Here is a 25692-nt window from a genome sequence, read left to right on the forward strand (position 1 = left end):
TTCGGCCGTACTTTTCAAAGAATTGAGGATGATGTGTAGCATGACTTTCTTGGGATTACTGATTAGGCTCATTGTGCGGTAATTGTCGCACAGCTTGAGGTTACCCCTTTTGGAAGGGGGTGACCAGATACTGTGTCCACTCCTTGGGTCACTTCTTCTTCTCCCAGATATTCCGGCACAGAGCCTTTATTTCTGAAGCCATTGCCTCTACTCCGTGCCTTATTATTTCGGAAGGGAGGGAGTCTACTCCCGAAGATTTTCATGCCTCAAGACTAAGCACTGCCTCATGCACGTCTGCCGCAGGTATAAACGGTCTTTCGTCGTCAGCTTCTGGTCTGTGGTTGGTCAGGAGGTTCCTTTCAGCGTCTGCTCTAGCACTGGCCTTTTGCTGACTGCTCTTCATGAGGGTCTTGTTTTTCTGAAAGCGTTCTAACTGCTGTCTGTGATCATCTCTTTGTCAATACATTGCTCCTCATTGCACTTCTCATTGGTCTCTGTCCTCTTCTTCCTGTCCTCTCTGTTCACTTTCTGGTATTCCGCCCTATAGTCTAAACTGGTTCCTCAGCTCTCTTCATTTTGTCACAGAGGTCCTTGATGTTTGTCGTCACCCATGGCTTGTTCTTTCTTCTCACTCTTTTAAACACTTCTTCTTCTTTACAGCATGGCCTCTTTTATTCTGTTGGTGATACTGCAGGTGTCATTGTCTTGGATGTTGTAACATAACGCACACAAAACGCACATTTGAAGCATTGTTGGATTTATATGAGTCGAAATTTGTACTAGATTTCTTGCGGTCTTGGATAGGCGGCCACCTGGATCAACATATCAGTAGCCTCGGGTTAGCAAACGTCAATAATTAACGGACACGAATATTTGTTTACCTTACGTGTCAACATTCGGTCAATACCGTATGTATTCGTTATGTGTCCGTTGCATTCGCCATAGACACGTGGCTTTACACACGGCTAAACAGAATGGTACACGTTAAATCAACTCTACGTTGCAGACACGTGTCTTTAAACGGCCAATCAGAATTGCAAACGAAACAATTACCAAAGCTTTCCTTGTTTATATCTATATTAATAAAGCAGTCTTACTGGAGCAGCGAAGATAGAAGGTGCATTATTTCTTGCTTTTTCGGACAATGTTCAGGGCTACAAACGTGCTTTAAATGCCTCTGCTGTGTCTGGATATTTCAGTTTCTCCAAATCCAATCGAATGCGAGGTTTCGTGGTGATTCGCTCGTTCTTTAACTTGCCATGTTATAACTGGACTTGAACCGTTGCGGCGCCAGTGTAAACTCGATCTGTGTGTGAACGTCCGTTTGGAGCATGCCATGTCGCTGTTCTTGACGGTTTTTTGCTGGTTTAACGTGTTGGCCAGGGTGGCATCTAGCGAACTCCAGATGTCTCAACCTCTGTCTTTGGACTCTCCTTTGCCAAAGCTACCTACGGTCCCTGACCAGTTTTGTTGAGTGTCTGGTACGATCTTGGCGTCCCGGTTGCCTTGGATGGGTGTCTTTCTCCGGGACTATGATTATGTATGATCTTCGCGTCTTCGTAGTCTAATGATTGTCCGTAGATCTGAATGATGGTGATGTTTTGGTGTCTAGCTGAGATACGTATGATCGTTATAAACCTCCGCGCAGAGATTTGACTGGAAACAGCATTGCTGGATCTAATTCCTGCCTTCATAACCAACCACGTGATGATAGCCTAGCCACGCGTTACAATAATTTGAACGTTGTTTTTTACTCTTTTTTTATTTAGGTAATTAATTTTTTATCACGAAATTAAACGTATACACTGTTTTCAAAATATGAAAGAAAATTAGACTACTTTTCATAATATAATACTTAAACCAAAAAAATAAAATCCTACCACTTCTGGTAGTATTTTCTTGTGATGGCAAGAAACGACAACTCTGCGTGGGATCGATATTCCAAATATTAGTGGAGTGCAATCTATGACTGGCTGGTTCTCATTTCAAACAGAAATCGGAAACCTTCCAATTTAATGTTTACATCCTATCTTAAATTGAAAATTGCCATCAGTGAGTATTGTTTCTTACTTGTGCATGTTAAAAAAGAAATGTCTTCTAAATTAAATCGCTGTTATATGTTGATACGATCTATTTTATTTGTATGACTCACGATTTTCTCAATGTTGGTGCGTTTTCAGCATATTAATAAGCATCAACCTTTGATCATTCACGACGTCCCAAAATTTGAACTCGTAATTTGAAACGTTGCAAACCGAGTTTTGTGAGTATTGTTGTTTGTCTCGTTTTCTCATATTAATATCTTATCATGTATGCATGCTGTGTAATGTTAAATCATATTGCCTAGTCATCTATGGGCATTATATTTAAGGTAAAGACTGTGCACAAATTGATAGACCAATCTAAACGATTTTTGTGGTAATAACATTTGGTTCAATCATATTCATCATTAAACTGGAGAGGTATTCCTACTGTTTGGACAGATATTTGCTCACTTCAAGTTATTATGCATGAGCCACATTCCTTTTTGATGCCTGGGTAGGATTGTTTATCATACCACTGCATTGATATCATCATCATCATCCAGTGTGAGGGCTGAAATCCATATTGGAATTCAGAAACCCTGTGTAAAACTCTGTGCTTGCCCAATCAAAAAAAGTGTGGTGCTGGTTTAAACTATTTTCAATGGTCTAGTGGCTGGATCAGAGGGCTCACAGGCTGGCTTGGAACGCCCCTATCGTTGTGCAGTCGGTGGTCCTAGTTGGGTCTGCTGTTCCCATCGCTAATGGTGCATGGGAAGAAGGAGGCCCTGTAGGTGGTGGATGCAGCCAAGCTCTGACTGAAGTGCAGGTTTTTTTATCTTATTTTTGGAAAAGGGCCTGGCCTTTTTTGAGGGGAAAAATAATCGCGCTAAATGATGGATTTTGGGGAAAAAATCACACGAAACTAGGAAAGTCTTAAATAATCAATTTTACATATTTTGCTGTTTTTAAAACAAATTCAAGGCAACAGATATTTTAATTATGCAATATGTCATATTTTCTAAACTGGATCAGGTTAACTTATGTATTTAAAGTAAAAAAAAAAAAAAAAAATTGGGGGAGGGGGGGGGAATGAAGTCTGGGGGAGAATTTACCTGCTGAGGGAAAAAAAATCCGAGGAGAAAGGGCCGTTTTTGGCGGGTCCCAAAGAAGGAAAAAAAGCCCTGAAGTGGTGTGAGCCCCTGATTCTTCTGTCTGAAAGATGGAGTGCTTCTGCATCCCCAGAGACTTTTATAGGTGATGATGGATTCTGAAGAGCCTTGACAGTCTTGCGGGTAGCGTCGATGTTGGAGTTACTTCCATCCCAAGTCTTGCTCCATCTTTGTGACGCATCCTGGCCTATAGTCAGTGTAGGCAGAATTCACAAGTCTCACAGCTTTGCGTTGGACCAGTTAGAGTTTGTGTATCTGGGTCTTTGCTTGAGTTTGGGATCCCATACTGTGGATGAATACTCAAGTGTTGGTCTGACCATAGCTGTGTAGGCAGTGCTCTTGACTTCTTTGCTGCAGTTGCCAAGGTTGCGTCAAATAAATCCAAGGGTTCTGTTAGCTATGGGAGTTGTGATGTCCACATGTTTCTGCCAGCTCAGATCTTCACTTAAAGTGACATCTAGATACTAACTACTTTCTGTGGTCTGTAAGACTTGGTCATGGAGAATGTTTATGTTGTTAATCACTCTTCTTCTGTTGGTGGATACTCTGATGACAGTATACTTTTCCGGATGAAATGACATCTCCCACTCTTCAGCGCTGTAAGGTCTAGAGCTGCAACGATTCGATCCGATGCATCGAAAATCGGTTTTAAATGCATCGATTTGATTACGATACCAACCCTACCAATTTCAATTTGATTCTTTAACATATAGACATAGATACGTAAAGCGCGCTGTACTCTGACGATATGATACAGAGAGGTATAGGTTTTATATAATACCTGTATTTACGACGCTTGCGATTGGTTACTTATTACTTTAGTCATCCGATCAATCGCAAGCGTGTTAAGGTCTACTTTCGGAAAAAGCGTCATAATGGCTGAACAAGTTGTGGCCGACAAATTGAAATTATCAGATGCACCTAAGAAGCTAAAATCAAAAGTGTGGAAGTATGTTGTGTTTCGGGATGGTAGTCCTCCCGATAAAGCTACATGTAAACTGTGATTCACGGACGTGGCGTACCCTAAGTGCGGCTCAACCACTAATCTAATGCAACATGTCAAACGCAAGCATAACGTTGATTTGGCAGGAGGTAGCACCAGTGCAACTACTCAAGTCGCCAGCCTTATTAGTATTTATTTATTTATTATATTATTGTGTAGTCAACACAATCTTCTAGTCAGAAGTTTATTGATATTTATATTGAGTTCATAATTTGGTATTTTTATGTGTTTAATTGAAACAATTGCTTTCTGACAAACTATGTTAATATTTCAATTAGTTTCTTGCTAAATATTTCTTACAAATGTTAATTTTACCCACTTTCAACAGTTTTTAAAACACTGTTGAACCAACCAAACTATATCTAACAAACACACACATGCCCAAGATATCTAGGTATGCAACACATTTGAACAGAAATGTTTATTTTGAGGCAGAAGAGTGAATATATGATAAAACTAGGTTGAAAGATGAATCGAATCAAAACAATCGGTATCGGACTGTCTGAAATCGAAATCGAATCGAGCTTTTGGTGGAGTAAGGTCCTTCTGGAGACAGTCAGCGTCTTGTTGGTTCTTGATTTCTCGGAGAAGTAGGCTGTCATCAGTAAACAGCTTGGTATCGGATAAGGTGATACAGTCAGGGAGGTCGTTTATGTACTTCAGGAAGAGTAATGGTCCAGGCCCTGGGGGGACGCCTGATAGAACTTCTTTCACTGGCGACAATTCTCCACCTAGCAGGACCTTCAGTTTCCGGTTGCTGAGGAACGACTGGAGCCATCTGGCTGTATTATATCTGATTCCATTGTAGTTTAGTTTATGCATGAGGCGTTGGTGGGGGACTTTATCGAACGCCTTGGCAAAATCTAGTTGGATCACATTGACTTAGTTCTGCCCTTCAACGTAGAAATTTTCTCTAAGATAACAGTTTTTCTGGACTTTTTTCCTAAACACTTGACCTGATTTTAAGTATGTCACCTACATGACTTGCAGATCTAGTGAAAACGTTTTGAATGATTGACAAATGTTAGAACAATTTTCAGTAAAAAATTACAGTTTTCTGGACGTTTTGCACTCTTTTAGATACTTAACTCATTTCTGTAACTGAAAATGTAACTGATCATGGCAGCTCTAAACTGACATTAAACTTTCCAGATGTTTAGGACTAGCGTGCATCAGATTTGCGCAATGACGTCACATTCATATTGAATGCTCTCATCTTTTTTGAATGAAAAGGTTAAATGAACCAGGAGCGTATACAAACATATACGTCCTTGAATGAACTAAATAATATGTGTTTCGTGATGCCTTTAATAAATGCCACTTTTCAGCTCTTAATCTTGTCTGTATTCATTAATTAATGATAAATTGAACAAAGAAAGTTTCAAATAGCCTGAAATATCCGCATGTTCCTCGGGACAATGAAAGTCAAACAAACGGCGGTACATGAATATCCGGGTTTTCCACTCATGGACCAGGTCGTCATTAAATACCAAAAAAAAATGCTATACATGTAAATAAAAGTTCTTTAAAATCGGCGAGGATTTGACTTGTAATAGACACTGTCACAGTATTCAAAACTTGGCTAATCTTTAAGTAGTAGCAATCTTTACCGTTACGGCCCTTGTGTCTTGCGAATATTCTGATATTAACAAAAGATTTCTGTACATTTTAGTTTGAATAACAATACGTAACGTCATTGATTAAGGTAAATTTTATTTGTACCTCATGTAAGTGAGCGAAAAAAAATGCATATGCAAGGACTGAATAACAACTATTGCTGGTTTATTTCAGATAAATAGTCTGCGCCAGAAGTTTGGGTCATCATTGTTTGTCATTTAGAAACCAGACTATCATTTATTCGTCAACACAAAACCCACACCGTTTTCTTAAGAACAAGATCCTTTTTCTGATTGGCTTCCATTGAAAATGCCGCTTAGCTAAGCAGAATGCCTGGCGGAGTTAAAATGCCGTATTTGGAGCATATACCAACTCGCGCAATTAACTGCTACAGGATGATTATTGATTTTTACGGCATTTTTTGGGTAATAGGCCCTCTTTTATTGCTTCATAAGCAGTCATGCATTAATATGCGCGACTTGTGCGTCTTGGGGACACTTAGATAACACGCGATTTCAAAAGCAGATAAGACTTAATACATATGGATCTAGATAAAAGGGAACGTGGCGCTAATTGGCTTTGAAATGGGCAGTGTGGCGCTCCGAAAAATGGGGCATGGCTGGCGCCACGCTGATTAGGCCTGGATAAAACACTATTCAAGGTCAAAGGTCAAATATATAGCTTCAAAGCGGCACAGTAGGAGACATAGTGTTTCTGACAAACACATATCTTTTTTTTTTTAGTTTCTGTACTGCTTCAAATTCGAATTTTCTTTAAAATAACACTTTTCTTGGTTTCTTTTCCAAAATACTTTCAGATACTGACCTTATTTTTGGTGTGTGAGTCTACCTAAATGACTTGTGTATCAAGTTCAAGTTTTCTTCAAGTTCATTGATTTTTGGCGAAGTTTCTGGTCTTGGACTTAACAATTGTTTTCTAAAATAGCTGCCATGGGGCTTCAAATGGCAGTACATTCGACTTATGGTATCCTTATGATGTCATTGTATTGTCAAATTAAATTATAAAAAATATTGAAGTAACATAAATACTCAAAAACTATTTGGAAAAATAAAGTTAACACATACAAAGTCAATGAGCCTTATAGCCAAAGCAAAAATTTCAATGCTAGATGTGGTCTGGTAACTAAGATTCAACAAGATACAAAATGCTTTTTTTGTGGGATAATATATTCAACACATGTTCATGAACCAAGTTAGTGTCAGTGTGTTGTATGAATAGATATTATTGCAGGAAATTAAAATGGAATATATTGTGCCACAAAAAAATAAAAACAGCATTTGTATCTCTTTAAGTCTATGTTATCACACCACATCTAGAATTGAAGTTTGGGCTATTGCTATAAAAAAAAACTGATTTTTTTATGGGTTAACTTTATTAGTCCCATACCAGTTTCACTGAAGGGACTTATGGTTTGCACTCTGTGTGTCTGTCAGTCTGTCTGTCAGCCCATCAGTCTGTCACACTTTTCTGGATCCTGCGATGACTTTAAAAGTTCTTAATATTTTTTCATGAAACTTTAAATATGGACGGATGGCAATATGTAGATTATGCACGTCATTTAATTTTGTTCCTACGTCAAGAATTCTGGTTGCTATGGCAACAAATAAACTAGAAATATTGCTGAAAATGGTGGATCCTGCAATAACTTTAAAAGTTCTTCATATTTTTTTCATGAAACTTGAATCATGCATAGATGGCACTAAAGAGATTATGAACGCCATTTCATTTTGTTCCTACGTCAAGAATTCTGGTTGCTATGGCAACAAATAGACTAGAAACATTGCTGAAAATGGTTGATCCTGCAATAACCGGTAGGGGACTTTTATTGCTTGGCAATAGTATTGCTTTGTTTGTTTGTTTTTGTTTGCTAATATTCATTATTGTGTCCAAAATTTATCAAGTTTTCCAGTACTTCATGCAACTCAATTGTGACTATCTCAATGAGGTTTTGAGATTTCCTTCCCTTTTTTCAGACCAATCAAGAGGTATTCACTTTGAGGACTGTGCAGTGATCACAGTTAACTATGCCTTCCAAGAAAGACAAGATTATCCTCGGGGCGGCAGGGGCAGTGGGAGCAGGAATTATGTCATGGCGAGCGTTTTTCCCATGGATAGGATATGATCTGAAGATGATAAAGCATGGCAAAAGAGCGGGCGGAAGAATTATGAAAGATATCCAAAATCAACGTTACCTGATCAACATGTTCGAAGAAGCTGTAGAGAAGTATCCCAAAAAGCCGTTCATAATTTTTGAGGACAGAGTGTACACTTATGAATTTGTGAATGAGCAGACTAACAGGGTGGCCAACATTGCTGCCCAGTGGGGTTTCAAGATCGGAGAATGTGTCGCACTCATGATAGAGAATGAACCAGCGTTTATCTGGACATTTTTAGGTAATTTTTTCTAACTTTGTAAAAAAAATGTGGTTTTGTTACTATTGTATCATTGCAGGAGTATTTTTTGCATTACATAATTAGATGAACGATTGTTAAAGCATCAGTTTGGGTTTCATGCATGTGCAAAAAGTATCGTCCCTGAGTTAAGCGGGTGCAGATTTTTGATAAGAAGATACTTTTCAAACGAAAAATATCATGATAGTGGAAAGAGTCGTCCCTGATAAGCCTGTGCCGACTGCACTGGCTAATCTGGTATGACACTGTATGCACATCCATTAAACCCCTTTTCACAAAGCATGGCTCATATGGAAATTATGCAGAACCAGAATATACATGATATGTTAATTGACTTTGCATGCTGTAATGGTGACATTAGGTCTGTTATTCAATGTGGTGAGTGCTTTAACCTGTAATGATTAAATGAGGTTTATCAATGGCTCCTGTTAATAAAGTAATTTATGCAGACAAGACATAAATACATAAATTGCTATGTTTAAAAAAAAAGAAGTTTATTTGGTTGTATTTAAAAAACAATTGTTCCAAGCAGATTTGATTGATTTGTTTTTCTGATTCAAACTGAGCTTTAAAACCACTTCAATGCTCTTTTGTAAAGAAAAGCACAGTTTATCATAAATTGGTTTAGCAAGTTTATTACAACTTTGATATAATGATGTTATGTTAAAAAGGAAAAAAAGATAGTGACAAGTCATGCTATTATAGTGACAAGTCCTGCTGTTGAATAGGAATTTGTGCATATTTTGCCACATCGCTTATGCTATCTACCCTAATTTGTAAGCTATCTAACATTTAGCGACATTTACGGGTAGGGTAACCTAGATCTTTACAGGTTACTTCTCCCACAGTAAGTTCAGATTCTAGATTGTAAAATCCCCGTATCTTGCATACTCATTTTTGACCTAAATAAGGCCTGCAGTAAACATATTTTAATTATTGTGTCTTATGTAGCATGTAGTTGATAAAAGATTCACCAGTATGGTTTGAATTGTTTTTTACATCTAAAGGATAAGAAAGTTGAACATTTATTAACATACCAACTATATTTTCATGATAAGGTTGGTCCCTCCCTTTGTTATGGGGGTAACAGCCCCTCGCCCTTAAATGTTTGTTTTTTGTTATTTTTGGCTCAACTTTTCACCAAACAGTTTAAGCATAGTTGCTTTACTACTGACACATATATAGTCTGTGTTAGGGGTTTAAGGTAAATTTTCAAATCTCCATGTCACTGTTTCTACTTGAGTTTTTCTATCGCTCTGTTCCGTTGTTAAGCAGAATAATGCTCCTTTGGTATTTTAGGTCATGGTTTGCTTGCAACTACCCCATATCATTGTATCTTCTACAAATATTGAAATAAAGCTTTACTGATGAGATCTGTCATAATCAGTTACTAACTTAGACCTATAATTGTCACCAGCATTTTATTTAGAAGGATTATGCCCCCTTCATTGTTAATTGTCAATCGTTTATTATCCAACACGATGTAAAAGTAAGGTATAACAGTGAAAAACTTAAAACCATTGGCATAACAAAGTAAGTAAGTACTGTAGCAGTGGCTGATGTATTAAGAAAATAATTTAATTAACTGTTTCTTTTCCAGGTCTACAGAAGCTTGGTATCGCTGTGGCGTTCATTAACTTCCACATACGGGGAGATCCTTTAGTTCACACACTGAGGGCATGTGAGGCAAAGGTGCTCATCATTGGACAAGGTGGACAGATTTTTGCTAAAGTATTGTTCCTAATGAGCCTCTCTTGTTATCCCCTGCCATAGGCAGAGAGTTATTGTTTTGGCATTGTCAGTGCGTCAGTCCGTCCATCCGGAGCCATATCTTGGAAGTGCTTTGGCGGATTTCATTGAAACTTGGTATGAGTATATATATGAAGAATAGGATGATGCATGCCAAATGGCATTGTACACCATCTGTTAATAACAGAGTTATGGCTCTTTGTATCTTAAAAAAATGCTTTTTCGTGTGTCCTGAGCCATATCTTGGAAGTGCTTTGGCAGATTTCATTGAAACTTGGTGTCCAGAAGCATATTGGTGGGGGATATCAATTCAACGAATTTGCTTGTTTTAAATTAAATCCTTTTGAATTCATTTTAATTCCTTCATTTGTTTTAAACCTCAAGTGTAAAGGCATTATTATATTGTTTTTATAGTCCATTGTTCATAGATTATGTTTGAGTCAAGTATGCTACGCCATATTACACTAGAAATCAAGCATGAAGAATTTAAACCAAATAGTGCAAGCAATAAGTGCAAGTCACAAGACATATTTTTAAAACTGTTGACAAGCTTAATATTCCTTTCGTTATAGCACCAATAAACATTAACTTAAATTAATATGAAACAAAATTACAATAATGACTTCTATGGTACGCATATTTTAATTTCTAATGACTTTAAAGAATGTATGACGTCATCAGCATTGTCATAATTCTGCACACACTCTAAAAAAGATTTAACTCTGATTGATTAAAAAGTTCTGTTATTTTCTGTGATGCATAGTTTCTTTTATTTTTAAGTTCAAGATTTGGTTAAGTTATTGATAGCACTGCTGTAATTGAACATTTTGGAAAATGTGTGAGGATTAAATAGCGGGTTTTTTTCTTCTGGTAATTCAGTAGCATGTCAAAAGTTAAGTCAGATGCTGTCACTTTAAGATGTAATGTATTTCTTTTGACCTTGCAGTCAAGGATAACCCATGAAGGTGCAAGCACTTATTTCCAATGGGTTCCTTTGTTTTTTGCTGGAGAGACAGCAAGCAGAAGAGACAGTATTGAGATACAGGGAATCCGGGTGTGATACCCTAGCTCTTTGCTCATAGGTCCCTTGGTTCTTTTATGTGCTCAGTGTATAGCACCGATACACACGAGAAATACCTGGGTTTCATACCAGTACATCTCTAGTTGGGTGGGAAACACTTGAAGCATTTCTGAAATTTCCAGTGCCCCGGCCATGAATTGAACCGGGAACCTCTTTAATGGTAGACCAGTGTGTTACCACTCGACTACTGCACCACCACTATTGATACTAGGATGACCTATGCATTTGAAAATGCTGAAGTTCAAAAATCCTTTGAGGCACGTAGACTCTGGCAAAATGACTAAGCATACAAGTCTTTGAACTGACAGCTGGGTGGACAGACAAAATTTAATCAAGGTTTACTTGTAGTTGCAATAATTCAACTCTCAGCTTTATAACCCAAAGCGTTGCTGAGAGCTGCCATAGCAAAAATCATCAAAGGCTCTGGGAGTACGTTTATATGGACTAGGTTTACATGCCAATTCATTACAAATGTGGATGTCATTTTGATCCTGTACAATGTCAAGATATGGCCATCTTATTCTTGGTTTTCTAATCCACGCCTCTTTCCTCTAGGTGATTACATCCTTCCCAAGGTTGAGGAGGTCAGAGGTCAGCTCGGTGACCTGCCACTCTATGTGCAGGGCCAAAACCTGCTGCTGGGAGCCGGCTATGTGGCCTGGGATGAGCTGATGAGGACCACGTTACCAGTTCCCATGTGCAGGAGCGTGCGGGCAGGAATGACACCCACCACGCCTTGCTGCTACATCTTCACCTCGGGAACGACAGGTGTGTGTCTAGGTCACTGGAGAAGCCATATGCTCCCATCTTCTATCTAAATTAAATATCATACATTGATATATATAAGACTGTTGGTGACTATTGATGATGATTATAGGCAGTCCAAGGAGCGTCTGGGCTGAAGCATTAAAATTTTATAAACTTGCGTAAAGTTGATGTATGAAGTTGAATAATTTAAAACACTAAAATAGCAATAAAAGACTTCCTCATAATTAAACACAACATAATCTGTTGTGACAGAATTACTAGAAATTAAAACAGTATGATTCATCTGTGTTGTCTTACATTTTCAACTATAATTTAAGATAGATATAGTTGTTAATAGCCTCCATAATTTACGACATTTCAAGTGGAAATGCTATTGGGGGTTGGCGGGCTGGCCATGGTGCATACTCAGAATCAGGTGTAACTTATATGCAAAATTTAGGCAAATTATTATCATAATAATTATTATTACAATTCTAATTGCAACAAATTGTCTGAAATGTTTTGTTATCAGGTCTTCCCAAGCCAGTAATCATCACGCAGGTGAAGTCAATATCAATCAGCAAGTTCTTCCAGCTCTTTGACTACTTGCCCACTGACATTGTGTACACGTGTACACCTCTCTACCACAGTGCAGCAGGAGGTCTGGGACTGATGAACACTATAGATCAGGGTGAGGATATAAGCTTAATTCTAGGAAAACTGGGGTTAATTCATGTGCATGATCAACGATTTTTTCCTTCTTACTAAAGTATCGCAAAAAGTACTTTCCCCAATTGAGAATAACCTACAGCATTCCATATTGTTTTGCTCATGTTGGTCCGTCCGTCTGTCCACCAAATGGTTTCTGGATGAAAACTCAAGAACGCTTAGGCCTAGGATCATGAAACTTCATAGTTACATTGATCATGACTGGCAGATGACCCCTATTGATTTTCAGGTCACAAGGTCAAAGGTCAAGGTCACAGTGACTCAAAATAGTAAAATGGGTTCCGGATGATAACTCAAGAACGCTTAGGCCTAGGATCATGAAACTTCATAGGTAGATTGATCATGACTGGCAGATGACCCCTATTGATTTTCAGGTCACTAGGTCAAAGGTCAAGATCACAGTGACTCGAAATAGTAAAATGATTTCCGGATGATAACTCAAGAATGCTTAGGCCTAGAATCGTGAAACTTCATAGGTACATTGATCATGACTGGCAGATGACCCCTATTGATTTTCAGGTCACTAGGTCAAAGGTCAAGGTCACAGTGACTCAAAACAGAAAAATGGTTTGCGGATGATAACTCAAGAATGCTTACACCTAGGATCATGAAACTTCATAGGAACATTGATCATGACTGGCAGATGACCCCTATTGATTTACAGGTCACTAGGTCAAAGGTCAAGGTCACAGTGACTTGAAACAGTAAAATGTTTTCCAGATGATAACTCAAGAATGCTTACGCCTAGGATCATGAAACTTCATAGGTACATTGATAATGACTGACAGATAACCCCTATTAATTTTCAGGTCACTAGGTCAAAGGTCAAGGTCACAGTGACTCGAAATTGTAAAATGGTTTCCGGATGATACTCAAGAATGCTTACGCCTAGGATCATGAAACTTTATAGGTACATCGATCATGACTGGCAGATGACCCCTAATAATTTTCAGGTCACTAGGTCAAATGTCAAGGTCACAGTGACTCAAAACAGTAAAATGGTTTCCTGATGATAACTCAAGAATAATTAGGCCTAGGATCATGAAACTTCATAGGTACATTGATCATCACTGGCAGACGACCCCTATTGATTTTCAGGTCACTAGGTCAAAGGTCAAGGTCACAGTGACAAAAACCGTATTCACACAATGGCTGCCACTACAACTGACAGCCCATATGGGGGTCATGCATGTTTTACAAACAGCCCTTTTTTATTAATCTGTTGTTTTTCATCAGCGGCTTTTGATAGATCCAAAATCATTTCGGCATAAATTGGGATTATCCGCCTGTGTTTAATGGATAATTTTTTCACGGAAGTCATCAAATATTGTAGGTTCTCAGCATCTTGCGACAAGTTGATAGGTGTATGTGTCAAAACGGACTCAATACACATGACATTCAAAAATGTTAAATTCTCAACTTTTTACAGAAAACTAAACAACAGCTGGGAGTTAGATATCAACAAACAAGCACAGAGTGTTAAGTTTTTATAACTGGTTGATTTCGTTGTTTATTTCCTATTTTTAGAAATTGTATCCATAATGTGAAAATATTTGACTATCTTAAAGCCTGAAAAGCTCTAAAACGACATGCAGACTACGATTTTGCAAACGCCAGTTAGCAAGTTTTAGAAAAAGGAGGGTAAGGGTCTTGCTATTTAATATGTTGAGTCATGGAAGACAGGCAGACCATGATATTTATTTGCTTCGAAAACTGGTATAATGACATGCAAGATCTGTCTGGAATTAAAAAATATTTATTTCGAATGTTTTCAATTTTGTATATAGATTTTTTAATTTAAAGAATTTTCTTGGATCTGACAGACTTACCAAAAGTCTGACAAAATTTGACCAGTCAGAGTTTGGTTGGATGGAATGACAATTAGCAAGTGTTTGAAGCCAATTTCCTATTAGTTTAATCAATAACATCATATGTTAATGTTTCTTTTATTCATTTGAAAGTACATAGATGAACTGCCTCTACTTGACCTTCTTTTCTTTCAGGTGCCACAATGGTGCTGAGTAGGAAGTTTTCTGCCAGTCACTTCTTTGAAGACATTCGCAAACACAATGTGACGGTGGTACAGTACATAGGGGAGCTGTGTAGATATGTTCTGGCTGTGCCAAAGGTGGGAATAGTCTTTGTTAACGAGATCTTACCAATAACTTACAATTGTACACTATTTAAATGGGCAGCGCTTTGGTAAAATGAGGCTTCATGCAGAGTGCTCCGGCTGATCTTGGATGACACTTTCTGCTTAAAAGCAGTTGTTGTTGTCCAAGATAAGGCTTTTCAGGCTGATCTGGGATGACACTTTCTGCTTAAAAGCAGTTGTTGTTGTTCAAGATAAGGCTTTTCAGACTGCGCAGACTAATCTGGGAAGACATATGACGCACATGCATAAATCTCTTTCATTTCACAGAGCACAGCTCAAATATAGCTGAGCGTAAAGTAAATGTTCAACCAAGAGGATAGTGACATCAACCAGCATCGGTTGACGCTACCCTAAGAAGGGTCCATTTTTTTCTACATTCTGAAACACAACTATGATATTTATTTACAACAAACAGACATGCTGTACATTTATATTTTACTAGTCTCATGGAGTTAATTCAAAACTGCTGATATGTCATCACAAAAATTCTTTAATATAAAAAACACATTTATCTCCAGTGATCCTCACATTCTAGAGTTATTTGTCCATGAACTTACCTGACATTTTAATACAGGATAACAAAGCTCTAGTTTTGACTGTTTTGTTCAAAAGCATGTGATAAACATATTGGGCACTTGTTTTAATGTCAAACCATATCAAATCAGCTTATGCGGATCTATTAATAAGATTTCCAAAGGCTTGATTTCTAACAAATTTCTGTTAACTTTTTTTTTAATGAAAAACTATGGTATGAAAAGACAATATCAGTCCCATCCTTTTTATGTCAAGCAAGATCTGTATGTGTATTTTACTATAAAAAAAAATCATTATATTTTGATTATTTCATACCTGTCGTAATTGTTGCTGGTCAAAATGGAGACATTTTTGCAAAAATGTCAGGACATTAATTGTAAGGAGGTTGCAAGACACTTAAACATGATCAATTATGTATACTTCATGTAAATATTAAAGTTATTTGTGGGATATCTTACTACTTTCTGTTTTAAGATTTGATGCAATGGAGGTCTTAACAGGATGTGTGTTTTCATGTTTAATATCAACACATAACTAAATGTTTGCGCATATGTAATGAGGAATTGACAAATGAAGTAAATTTAGATTGAATGCAACATTTACACACTATGATTAAAACAGGGCAAAATTGAAAAAAATTATCTTTAGATGATAAAGACACTTTTTTCTGTATAACTTCATAAGTAAACTACTTTGAACATGGTTATAATCTTAACCAATAATACTTGGGCTGTCAGAAAAATTTCGCCATGAATCACAAACTCAGTCGACTTCTTTCCCAGAATCCACATAATGATGAAAATACATGTCATTTTAGCAATAAGCAACAGAGGTCATAGCCATAGTATGAAAGCTTGACAAAATCAAGAGATCTTTATGGTTGATAAGGCGTCAACAAAAATATAGAAAGAAATGTCTTGTGAACTGACATTTTTGTGGTTAAAGGATATGTTGTAACAACTATATTGTAATGTATTATTTTTTTTTTTTAATGGTTTGTTTTGCAAGTACATTGAGCTTAACAATTTGCTTTGAATAAAATAGTGAAGAAAATTTAATTTGCATACTTAAAAAAATATATATATATTTGTACTTTTGTTAAAATTACAAGTGACTAATAATGACCTTTTTTATCAGAAGTAAGATACAAAATTTTAATACCATGTGCGATTAGGTATTATAATATTTTTTTATTTCATCTTGATTCAAACAATTGCTACTTGCTTTTGATAAGTGACATTTAAACCAGAGAAAATTGTTTACAGAGTCCTTTAGATAAGGTACATAAAGTGCGCCTTGCAATTGGTGCTGGATTGCGCACTGATATTTGGAAACAGTTTGAAGAACGTTTCGGGATCCCGTGGATTATCGAGTATTTTGGCATGACAGAGGGGACTGCAGCGCTCATGAATCTTGAAAATAAGTTTGGAGCATGTGGAAGGATGTCACCATTCCTTGTAATGTGTAGAGATCTGGGCCTGTTTTCACCAACCCATTCTTAGACTGTGTAGAGATCTGGGCCTGTTTTCACCAACCCATTCTTACATGTAGACTTAACCACTGGCTAAGCTTGAGTTGCACTTGCAGCATATGGCAAAGGCCTTTTTTGTATGATGAAGCATCAATATTTTGCTGTCAAAATCATATACATTTGTTTTCCCTTTTGCTATTTCTAGATACGAGATTGCCAAATATATTATTTGAATTTTCCTATATGTACTTGTTTGTTTGTAAATTGTGGGTTGTCAATTATGTTATTTACATCTTTTTGACCAATGATCATTAAACTGGCTCTGAACATTTCTGGTCTAATAGTAAAAAAAAAATGTTGAAAACAGATCCCCTAAGGGGCTGACCAGTTTTCCTTATATGACTTAAGTGGAATCATGTGAACACTTTGGTTGGACCATCGTGACATTTGATGACAAAGTTTGTTACATGAATACTAACATTAATATCTACATGTAGGCATAGTTCTAAAATGGTTATGGATTAAAACAGCTCAGTTATTTTAGTTCTCAGGTTAACGACCTATGGCAATTTTAAATGCATGCTTATTACAACTTGCTATATATTGCAATATACTATGTCATGTGGTTGTATTCATTAATATAGTGATACTTGTTTCTAGCAGATTGAAATGTAATTTTCATTGATTTCTCAAAAAGTAATAATTTCTTAAGCTTGAGTTATAATAGTGTTGTTCAAATTGTGTGATAAGGCTGTGTTAGTATCTACCAGCTTTTTATCCCCCGCCATAGGCGGAGGGATATTGTTTTTGCATTGACCTTCCGTCGGTCTGTCTTTCCATCCGTCCGTCCATCCGGAGCCATATCTTGGAAGTGCTGTGGCGGATTTCATTGAAACTTGGTTTGAGTATATAATTATATGGATAATAGGATGATGCACGCCAAATGGCATTGTACACCATCTGATAATAACAGAGTTATGGCCCTTTGTATTTTGAAAAAATGCTTTTTTAGTGTCAAATATACCACTTTTGTGTCCAGAAGCATATTAGCGGGGAATATCAATTCAATGAATTTTCTTTTGTTATATCATTCTTCATCCAGAAGGGTGTGTAAATGGCATAGAACACCATGAGTAGGCTAAATATCAAATATATGCAAAGATTCACTTTTGGTTGAGTCATAATTTAATTTACCTCTCTTCTGGTAGTCTATAAATGTGTTGGTGACTTCATGCCTAGATTGTGACAGCAATATATTCCACAGCCCTCCCTATGTTATGCACCGCATTGAGCTTTGTTCCCGTGGGATAAGGCAGGTTGAGGGGACAAGGCAGTTAAGAGGATAGCTGCTAGTGTTGACCCTGGCAACAGAGACTTTATATGCATGGATCCAGCTATAGCAGGGTTCTCAATAAGAGCCGGCCAATTGCTGTTTGAAATCAGATTTTGGCCGGTTGAAAATTGCTCAGATTTGGATATTCGGCAATTGACTTTTCGAAATGTGCGTGTCTTTTTGGTAATTTTGCTCGTCGCTTTATTATCTCCCTTAACGCATTACAACAACAAGAATGAAAAGGCGCATATTGGAATCGGTCAAAAAGCAGTAAAATATTTTGACGTTCTGTTCATCACATGTGTAGTTAAAATTTTACAAATGTAATAAAGAACTTTTTCCATTTATCTTTTGTTAGTTAAAAAAGCTAAAATTCATAAAATGCACACAAAAATGCTAAAATTTAAGTGCCTGGTTGACCACTAAAATAGCCATAAAAGGGCCAAAAATGCAGGAAATCAAGTGCTAAATTTTCAAATTTTAAGGGGGAGCTTGCCCCCGGACCCCCCTAGAAGGCCTGTTGGTTTCACCTTTGGGCCTGTTGGCTCAAAAGTTATTGAGAACCCTGATATAGTGTGCATTTTGCTTCAGATGCTATCATTGAAAGCAAAACATTCTTCTTATAAGAGAGAAAAAATATTAAACTATATACCAGTACAATATATTTAAATCCTGTTTAAGTCTCTGTTGTTTCTTGCAATATTGAAACCTAAAAGCTAAAGAATGGCAGCCAAATGAGAAATTCCCATAATACGGCTAGTTGCTGTTGTGTAGTGTAACGATCTGTGTGAAATCATGTCCTTGCAGGATGCGCTTTCAACTGCATGACACATTTAGCCTCATGCAAAAATGGGCATTATGCCATATGGAAGCTGATAGACTGGTTAGGAGCTACCCTGTCCGCTATAAAGTCACACAATGTTTCTCAGTCTCATTAGTCGACATTATGACTCCTCATTAGAGTAAATAGTTGCTGTGGCATAGCTGGAGCTACACTGTTAGGACATGTCCGAATGCCCTTTTTTCGCAAATGCAGCTCATTAATGCTATAAATGTTGGAAATAATTATGTTCGGGATTTGGTGGTAGTGACTTTTTAACAAACTGGTATTTTCCTACAGGCTGGGAGGTGAAAAGTTTGAGTTTCCTTCAGTATTTTTCCTTTTTCTAACTAGCAGCTATAGTTAAAGGGTACCAATTGCTAAACAGAAACATAATCAGTTCCGTTAGGTTCTGTTGTGGAGACATTGATAGCAGCTGTGTCGTGTGAGTATAACAGTACACATTGAGGGCAATTGAGTATGAAACTATTGTATGTACTTAACCCTTTCAGTGCGGGAACCGAATTTTAAAGGCATTTGCAAACAGTTTGGATCCAGATGAGACGCCACAGAACGTGGCGTCTCATCTGGATCCAAACTGTTTGCTATTCTGATTGTATTCTTTGAAAAAAAAAACGAAGAAAAGGCTAATTTTAGAAATTCTGCAGACGACATTTTAGCAGACGACAAATTTCCCAGCATGCAAAGGGTTAACATCCATGTCTCGTTCAACGTGTCATACTCACCCTCTGAAATGTGTCACATAAGTTACCTGAACACTTATGGGGAATAATTGCAACTGTTTCTGTTGTCCTTTCAGACCCCACTGGACAGCAAACATTGTGTTCGGGTGGCAGTGGGGAATGGCCTTAGAGCTGACATTTGGGACAATTTCAAAACTCGCTTTAATATACCCAATATCTGTGAATTTTTTGGAGCTACAGAAGGAACAGTGGCAGTTATGAACCTGAGTAATCGCACTGGAGCATGTGGACGCTTCTCACCGCTTATTGTACGTGTTGTGTTTATATAGCCGGAATTGTCCTTTTCCTTACCCAATAAAATTAAGTCAAAATTCCAAGATTTAATGTGAAACAAGTGTATCATGCATAGAAATGTATAGCAACATAAATCAGTTTCACCTTAAATTTTGTTTGATTTGAACTCACTCTTGCAAAAGTGCACATTTCATGAATTTCATAACCCTCGAGTACCTTTATGAATAGTGTCCATTTTTTGCAGTTCTTTGGTTACTTAAACAGAAGAGGAGTATGTCCTCAGAACAATTTCTTTAAAAGTTAAGAAATTGATATTTTACTTAGCGTTTATAAAAACCTTACCATTATGTTAAGAAACATACCATATATGCTCTTGATATGCCCCTTTAAATGTATTCATTCATTCTTATGAAGGTTATATCATTTTGACATACTTATAAAATAATAATTCTAAATTTAGTTTTCTTGGCAATAATAAATATGTAAATATGAGACAAAACGATCAATTTGAATTCAGAGTTTTATTCAGTATAATCATTATTCAGATAAGATGTTTGCAATCATATTTAAACCTAATATGGTGTTTTTATACCACAAGTGTATACTTGACAGTGGACATGTTTACTGCATTTCTGTTTATATTCAAAAGCACATTTATAATCTTCTTAATATGAATAAAGCATCTTTTGATAATTAAGTTCCAACTACCATTTTCATGTAATTTTTTCATGGACAAGTAGACAGAAAACGTTTTTCTTCTCCAATAGTAAACATTCCTTTATCCGAAAATTGGATTTACCCATGTTTACTCATACTTTCATTAACCAATGGAATGTTGACTTGATTTCTGTAGAACAAGTTGGATCCTACCCCAAAGGTGCTTGTGAAAGTAGATGTGGATACAGGGGAGGTAATAAGGAACAAACAGGGCTTCTGTATTCCTGTTGCCATTGGTAAGTTGTGGCAAAATTTTAGATTGTATAAAATAATTCATGTTAAATATATAAAAATGGCAATTGTGGTAAATGCTTGTTACTTAAAAGCAGTCCAAAAAACACATTGATCCATAATGAAAACAACACATCAATCTAAACTCAACTATTGGTGCTCGTGTCGATATGTTGCATTTTTTTTACACTGGGGCGATAGGAGTAAGGTATCAGAGTCAGACAAATCTGTAACGTAAAACAACTGCTTAATTTCAGGAGAACCAGGTCTGCTTCTTGGTTCCATACCACCAATCTATGCAGACTTAAAGTTCTACAAAGGAAACAAGGAGGTAAACGAGAAAAAAATTCTGCGGAATGTTCTCCGTGAGGGCGACATGTTCTTCAACTTCGGAGACCTTCTCAGTCTTGATAAAGACTACTTTGTGTACTTCAGGGACCGAGTTGGGGATACATTCAGGTATGGGGTTTGTTAAGGGACCGAGTTTTGGATACATTCAGGTATGAGGTTTGTTAAGGGACCAAGTTGGGAAGACATTCAGGAATGTTGCCTGTGAAGGGACCAAGTTGGGTATACATTCATGAATGGGGCTTGTTAAGGGACCGAGTTTTGGATACATTCAGGTATGGGGCTTATTCAGTGACTGAGTTGGGGATACATTCAGGTATTGGGCTTGTTCAGGGACTGAGTTTTGGATACATTCAGGTATGGGGCTTGTTGAGGGACTGTGTTGGGGATATATTCAGCTATGGGGCTTGTTCAGTGACTGAGTTGGGGATATATTCAGCTATGGGGCATGTTGAGTGACTGAGTTGGGGATATATTCAGCTATGGGGCTTGTTCAGTGACTGAGTTGGGGATATATACAGCTATGGGGCTTGTTCAGGGACCGTTTTGGGGATACATTCAGGTATGGAGCTTGTAAAAGGACTGAGTTGGGGATACATACAGGTATGGTGTTTTGTAAATGGTATGATAGCTAGACAAATGTGACTAGGCAGTTGTATCAATAAGAATACATTTTTTACATGGATTCTCTCTATATTTTCATTCTGTTTTGCTGTTGCAAGTGCATGAGTTTCAAGGGAATTATTAGTTTTATACAATTTAATACAAATAGATTCATACATAAAGGTATGTGCTAGGTAAGTATGGCGGGCTATATGTCCAGTTTTATGCTTTTGTGTCTGGTGTCTCAGGAGAGGTTTTTAATGAAAAATCATCTTTTGAGTCTTATGGTTGGTTGGTACATTATGTTGCTGTACTGCATGTAGTTTCATGAGTGAAAAGTCCATTTTGCTGTGATATAGTACATTATTTTCAAATATGGAAAAACTCCATGAAGGTACTTAGGGTATTGTTTTCTAAGAGAAGATATTTCAATTAAGCAGGAATCACGTTGAATTTCTTGATTTGAATACTTCCCATCAGTAAAATTAAATGATTTATTATTTTGAGCATAATTGCACATTTTTCTTTCTACAGTTTTTCAGCCATATGAATGGTAGCATTATGAAATCTAAGTTTTTACTTAAGTGCTAGGCTTCATATGAGTAAGCATACTATTGATTTGTGAAAACAAAATGCTTTTGCAATCAGAACTCTGATATGCAGCTCGAAATTTGGATGTGTAATTATTAGTACTTAGATATATTTAAATATTCTAAACAATGTTTGGTATGTTCAAAACATTAAACTGTCAGTTTAAAAGGTATTTAAAGTACACTTATGGCATCACATCAAATTGAATTTCTTATTAAGCAGATATTTTATGTGTTGTACTATTTTCAGATGGAAAGGGGAGAATGTTGCAACATTTGAAGTTTCAAATGTGCTCTCCAAGCTTCCTATAATCCATGATGCAAACGTGTATGGGGTGGAAATACCAGGTACAGTTTGAATCCAAGATATAAATATTTATTTATAATAGTTATATATTTATAATATATATTTATAAATATTCTTATTGTTGCAACTGTATTCAACTTCTAATATAGGAAACTCTTTCCTTGTCATCATGTCCTATGTGTATCCCCGTCATCATGTCCTATGTATATCTGTGTCATCATGCCCTATTTATATCCTTGTCATCATGCCCTATTTATATCCTTGTCATCATGCCCTATTTATATCCTTGTCATCATGCCCTATTTATATCCTTGTCATCATGCCCTATTTATTTCCTTCTCATCGCGTCCTATGTATTTCCTTCTCATCATGTCCTATGTATATGTTTACTAGGCTCAGAAGGCCGCGCTGGTATGGCTGCCATCCATCTTGAGGATGACAAAGAACCAACGGCCGCCATATTGAAGGATATATTCCAACACTGCAAGGAAAGTCTTCCCAGCTATGCCAGACCACTGTTCCTGCGATTCCCAAAAGAGGCGGCCATTACTGTGACCATGAAGCAGCAGAAGACAGAGTTCAGAAAAGATGGATTCCATCCTCAAAATATTCCAGATCCTCTGTTTTACTATAATGAACCAGCGGGCACTTATTCGCCTCTCACAATGGACAATATCCAGCAGTTCTTGACAAAGTCAAGATTGTGAAATATATTCATGTATATTTAGGGTACAATCAGACATTATGTTTGGGTGTACAACAATCATTTTATTTGAAATTTAAATTGATTATAGATTTAAAACAATTACAATTGTGAAATAAATTTAAGGAATGTATGTTGTTTGTTAAAAAATATTTTGCATGTGCAAATAATTTTTAAAATCATATTTTCAATTTCTGAACATATTTTTTGTCATATTCGTAATTGAGAACAGAAAAAAACTTATCAAATACGTCACCCATAATGCATATTAATATATTGATCTAGTCCTTATAGTTAAAGTTAATTGGCGCAAATGTAAAACCATTAAGATAAGTCATTAAACAGCTAGTCAAAACTGTAACTTTGTGATTTATCTTGCAATTTTATAATAAATTAGCAGCATGTGGAGACTACTTGTCAGGTATATCACCTTTCTTTTTACATCAAAGATGAAGATCACACTTAGATGTCACAAGTAAAATATGGTCATCAAACACCTTGTATTTGACATTAGTGGAGTCGTGAGACAAGAGATGAATGTATTTGGCATCCATGTCGTATGGACACGTCTTGACACAATTTTAAATGTATGCAAACATTTTTAACCATTTACTGCATATAGATTTTAATCAAAGAAGTAATTGCAAAAGGCCCCGTTAAGTGTTTTTATGATGTTAAAGAATATTCTCAGGAATACACATTGTGCTTAGTGTTGAGAATTCATAGCATTGATCATTCATAGTGTTGAGAATTAATAGTGTTGAGAATTCATAGCATTTAAAATTCATAGTGTTAAGAATTCATAGTATTGAAAAAATCCTAGTGTTAACAATTCATAGCATTGATGATTCTTAGTGTTGAGAATTCATAGCATTGAAAATTTATAATGTTGAGAATTAATAGTGTTGAGAATTCATAGCATTTAAAATTCATAGTGTTGAGAAATCCTGGTGTTGAGAATTCATAGCATTTATAATTCATAGTGTTGAGAATTCATAGTGTTGAGAAATCCTAGTGTTGAGAATTCATAGCATTTATAATTCACAGTGTTGAGAATTCATAGCATTGAGAATTCATAGTGTGGGCATTTATAAAATCTGGTAATTGTCTACATTCCTCCATTTCATATTTAGAATTGCATTTTGTATTTGTTGTGACTGTTCACTAAATAAGATTGTTAGATGATGGACAAATTACTCATTTACATTTCAATTGTGGTGCTAACAAATGTTGGGATTTTCTAAAACTGGGCAACACCATATGGTATAATTTGGCTCTGGTTTAAATAATAGATGTTGTTGTATACTAATTGATATTTATACACATGTATTTTGAATTTTATAATGTTTTTTTAGGTGGTTGATTTTCTGTTATATATTTTTATGAACACCTTAAGATAATCATATTTTATTTGTGTTATAGTTTTCATATCAATTTTGCCTTCAGTGAGAAATGTATTCAGGGATTGTAGAAGTAATGTAATATGTTTAAATGTTTGCTCACTGTAAAAGATTGCTTGCTTTGAAAACATGTTCTTTACTTATCATGTCATGTATGGAAAAAAGAATTGTTATGACATTGACGAACATGATAATTTAGTACCTTCTACTTGTGTTAGGTATACTTCAGTATTATAAATACATGTACATTGATTCAATGGTTGTGAATGTTTATGCATGTTTTGAACATGTAATTGTTTTATATTTAAACAAATACTTTCCAATAATATTAAGCAGATTTGTTATTATTGAATGTTCAGAAAATTGTTAATTAAAAACCATGCAAGCACTTAATAAAAGAGTATTAGTTATTATTTAATGTTTTCCATGATTTGTTCTTTTCCGTCACAATAAATACACATTTTTGTATTTTATCATTCAAGGAAATTGTGTGGATTTTTTTTTTACAAGGTACGTATATGCTCCTGTATTAGCTGACCTGAGCGTGCAGCGATAAACTTTTGGTTTACTGAAAAATTGCTGCGTTGTCGTCCAACTATTTTTAGCTCGGCTGTTTCGGAGAAAACCAGAGGTATTGTCATAGCCAGCTCGTTGTGTCGTGTCCGTCATTCGCCGTCCGCGTAGTGCTAAAACCTTTACAATTTGTCAAGGTTTGGAACATTTGCTCTAAAATCAAAGTGCTTTCACCTACAACTTTGAAACTTCATATGTAGCTGCACCTTGATGAATTCTACACGCCGCACCCATATTTGGGTCACTAGGTCAACGGTCAAGGTCACTTTGACCTCTAAAAAAAATCTGACAAGCTTTCATTTATTAAAAAATGCACCCACAGTCGAGCGTTGGCACCCGTTATGCGGTGCTTTTGTT

General features: G+C 36.4%; 1 protein-coding gene across 4 annotated transcripts; it reads left to right on the forward strand.

The window, feature by feature from the left end:
- Positions 1-1916: 1916 nt before the first annotated feature.
- LOC127871538 (long-chain fatty acid transport protein 2-like) lies at positions 1917-25175 on the forward strand. Of its 4 annotated transcripts, none has more exons than XM_052414573.1 (12): positions 2036-2052; positions 2181-2263; positions 7808-8228; positions 9847-9957; positions 11632-11844; positions 12356-12514; positions 14556-14680; positions 16507-16698; positions 20717-20816; positions 21069-21270; positions 22603-22700; positions 23053-25175. In XM_052414573.1, exons 3-12 carry the CDS (start codon positions 7859-7861, stop codon positions 23364-23366), a joined length of 1884 nt encoding a protein of 627 aa, XP_052270533.1. In that variant the 5' UTR covers positions 2036-2052; positions 2181-2263; positions 7808-7858; the 3' UTR covers positions 23367-25175. The 4 variants fall into 4 exon arrangements, with proteins under 4 accessions (XP_052270535.1, XP_052270533.1, XP_052270534.1 ...); XM_052414574.1 differs by lacking the exon at positions 16507-16698 and adding an exon at positions 19686-19877; XM_052414575.1 differs by lacking the exons at positions 2181-2263; positions 16507-16698 and adding an exon at positions 19686-19877 and having other exon boundaries at positions 1917-2052.
- The last annotated feature ends 517 nt before the right edge of the window (positions 25176-25692 follow it).

Source organism: Dreissena polymorpha, chromosome 3 (genome assembly GCF_020536995.1).
Source record: "Dreissena polymorpha isolate Duluth1 chromosome 3, UMN_Dpol_1.0, whole genome shotgun sequence".
Lineage (NCBI taxonomy): Eukaryota > Metazoa > Mollusca > Bivalvia > Myida > Dreissenidae > Dreissena > Dreissena polymorpha.

Excerpts from the sequence above, each read along its gene's own strand:
- LOC127871538 (XM_052414575.1), top strand. The coding sequence starts at position 7,859 with ATGCCTTCCAAGAAAGACAAGATTATCCTCGGGGCGGCAGGGGCAGTG. Across the intron at positions 12,515-14,555 it reads GATGAACACTATAGATCAGG|GTGCCACAATGGTGCTGAGT; the intron begins GTGAGGATATAA and ends CTTTTCTTTCAG. Across the intron at positions 22,701-23,052 it reads GTATGGGGTGGAAATACCAG|GCTCAGAAGGCCGCGCTGGT; the intron begins GTACAGTTTGAA and ends TATGTTTACTAG.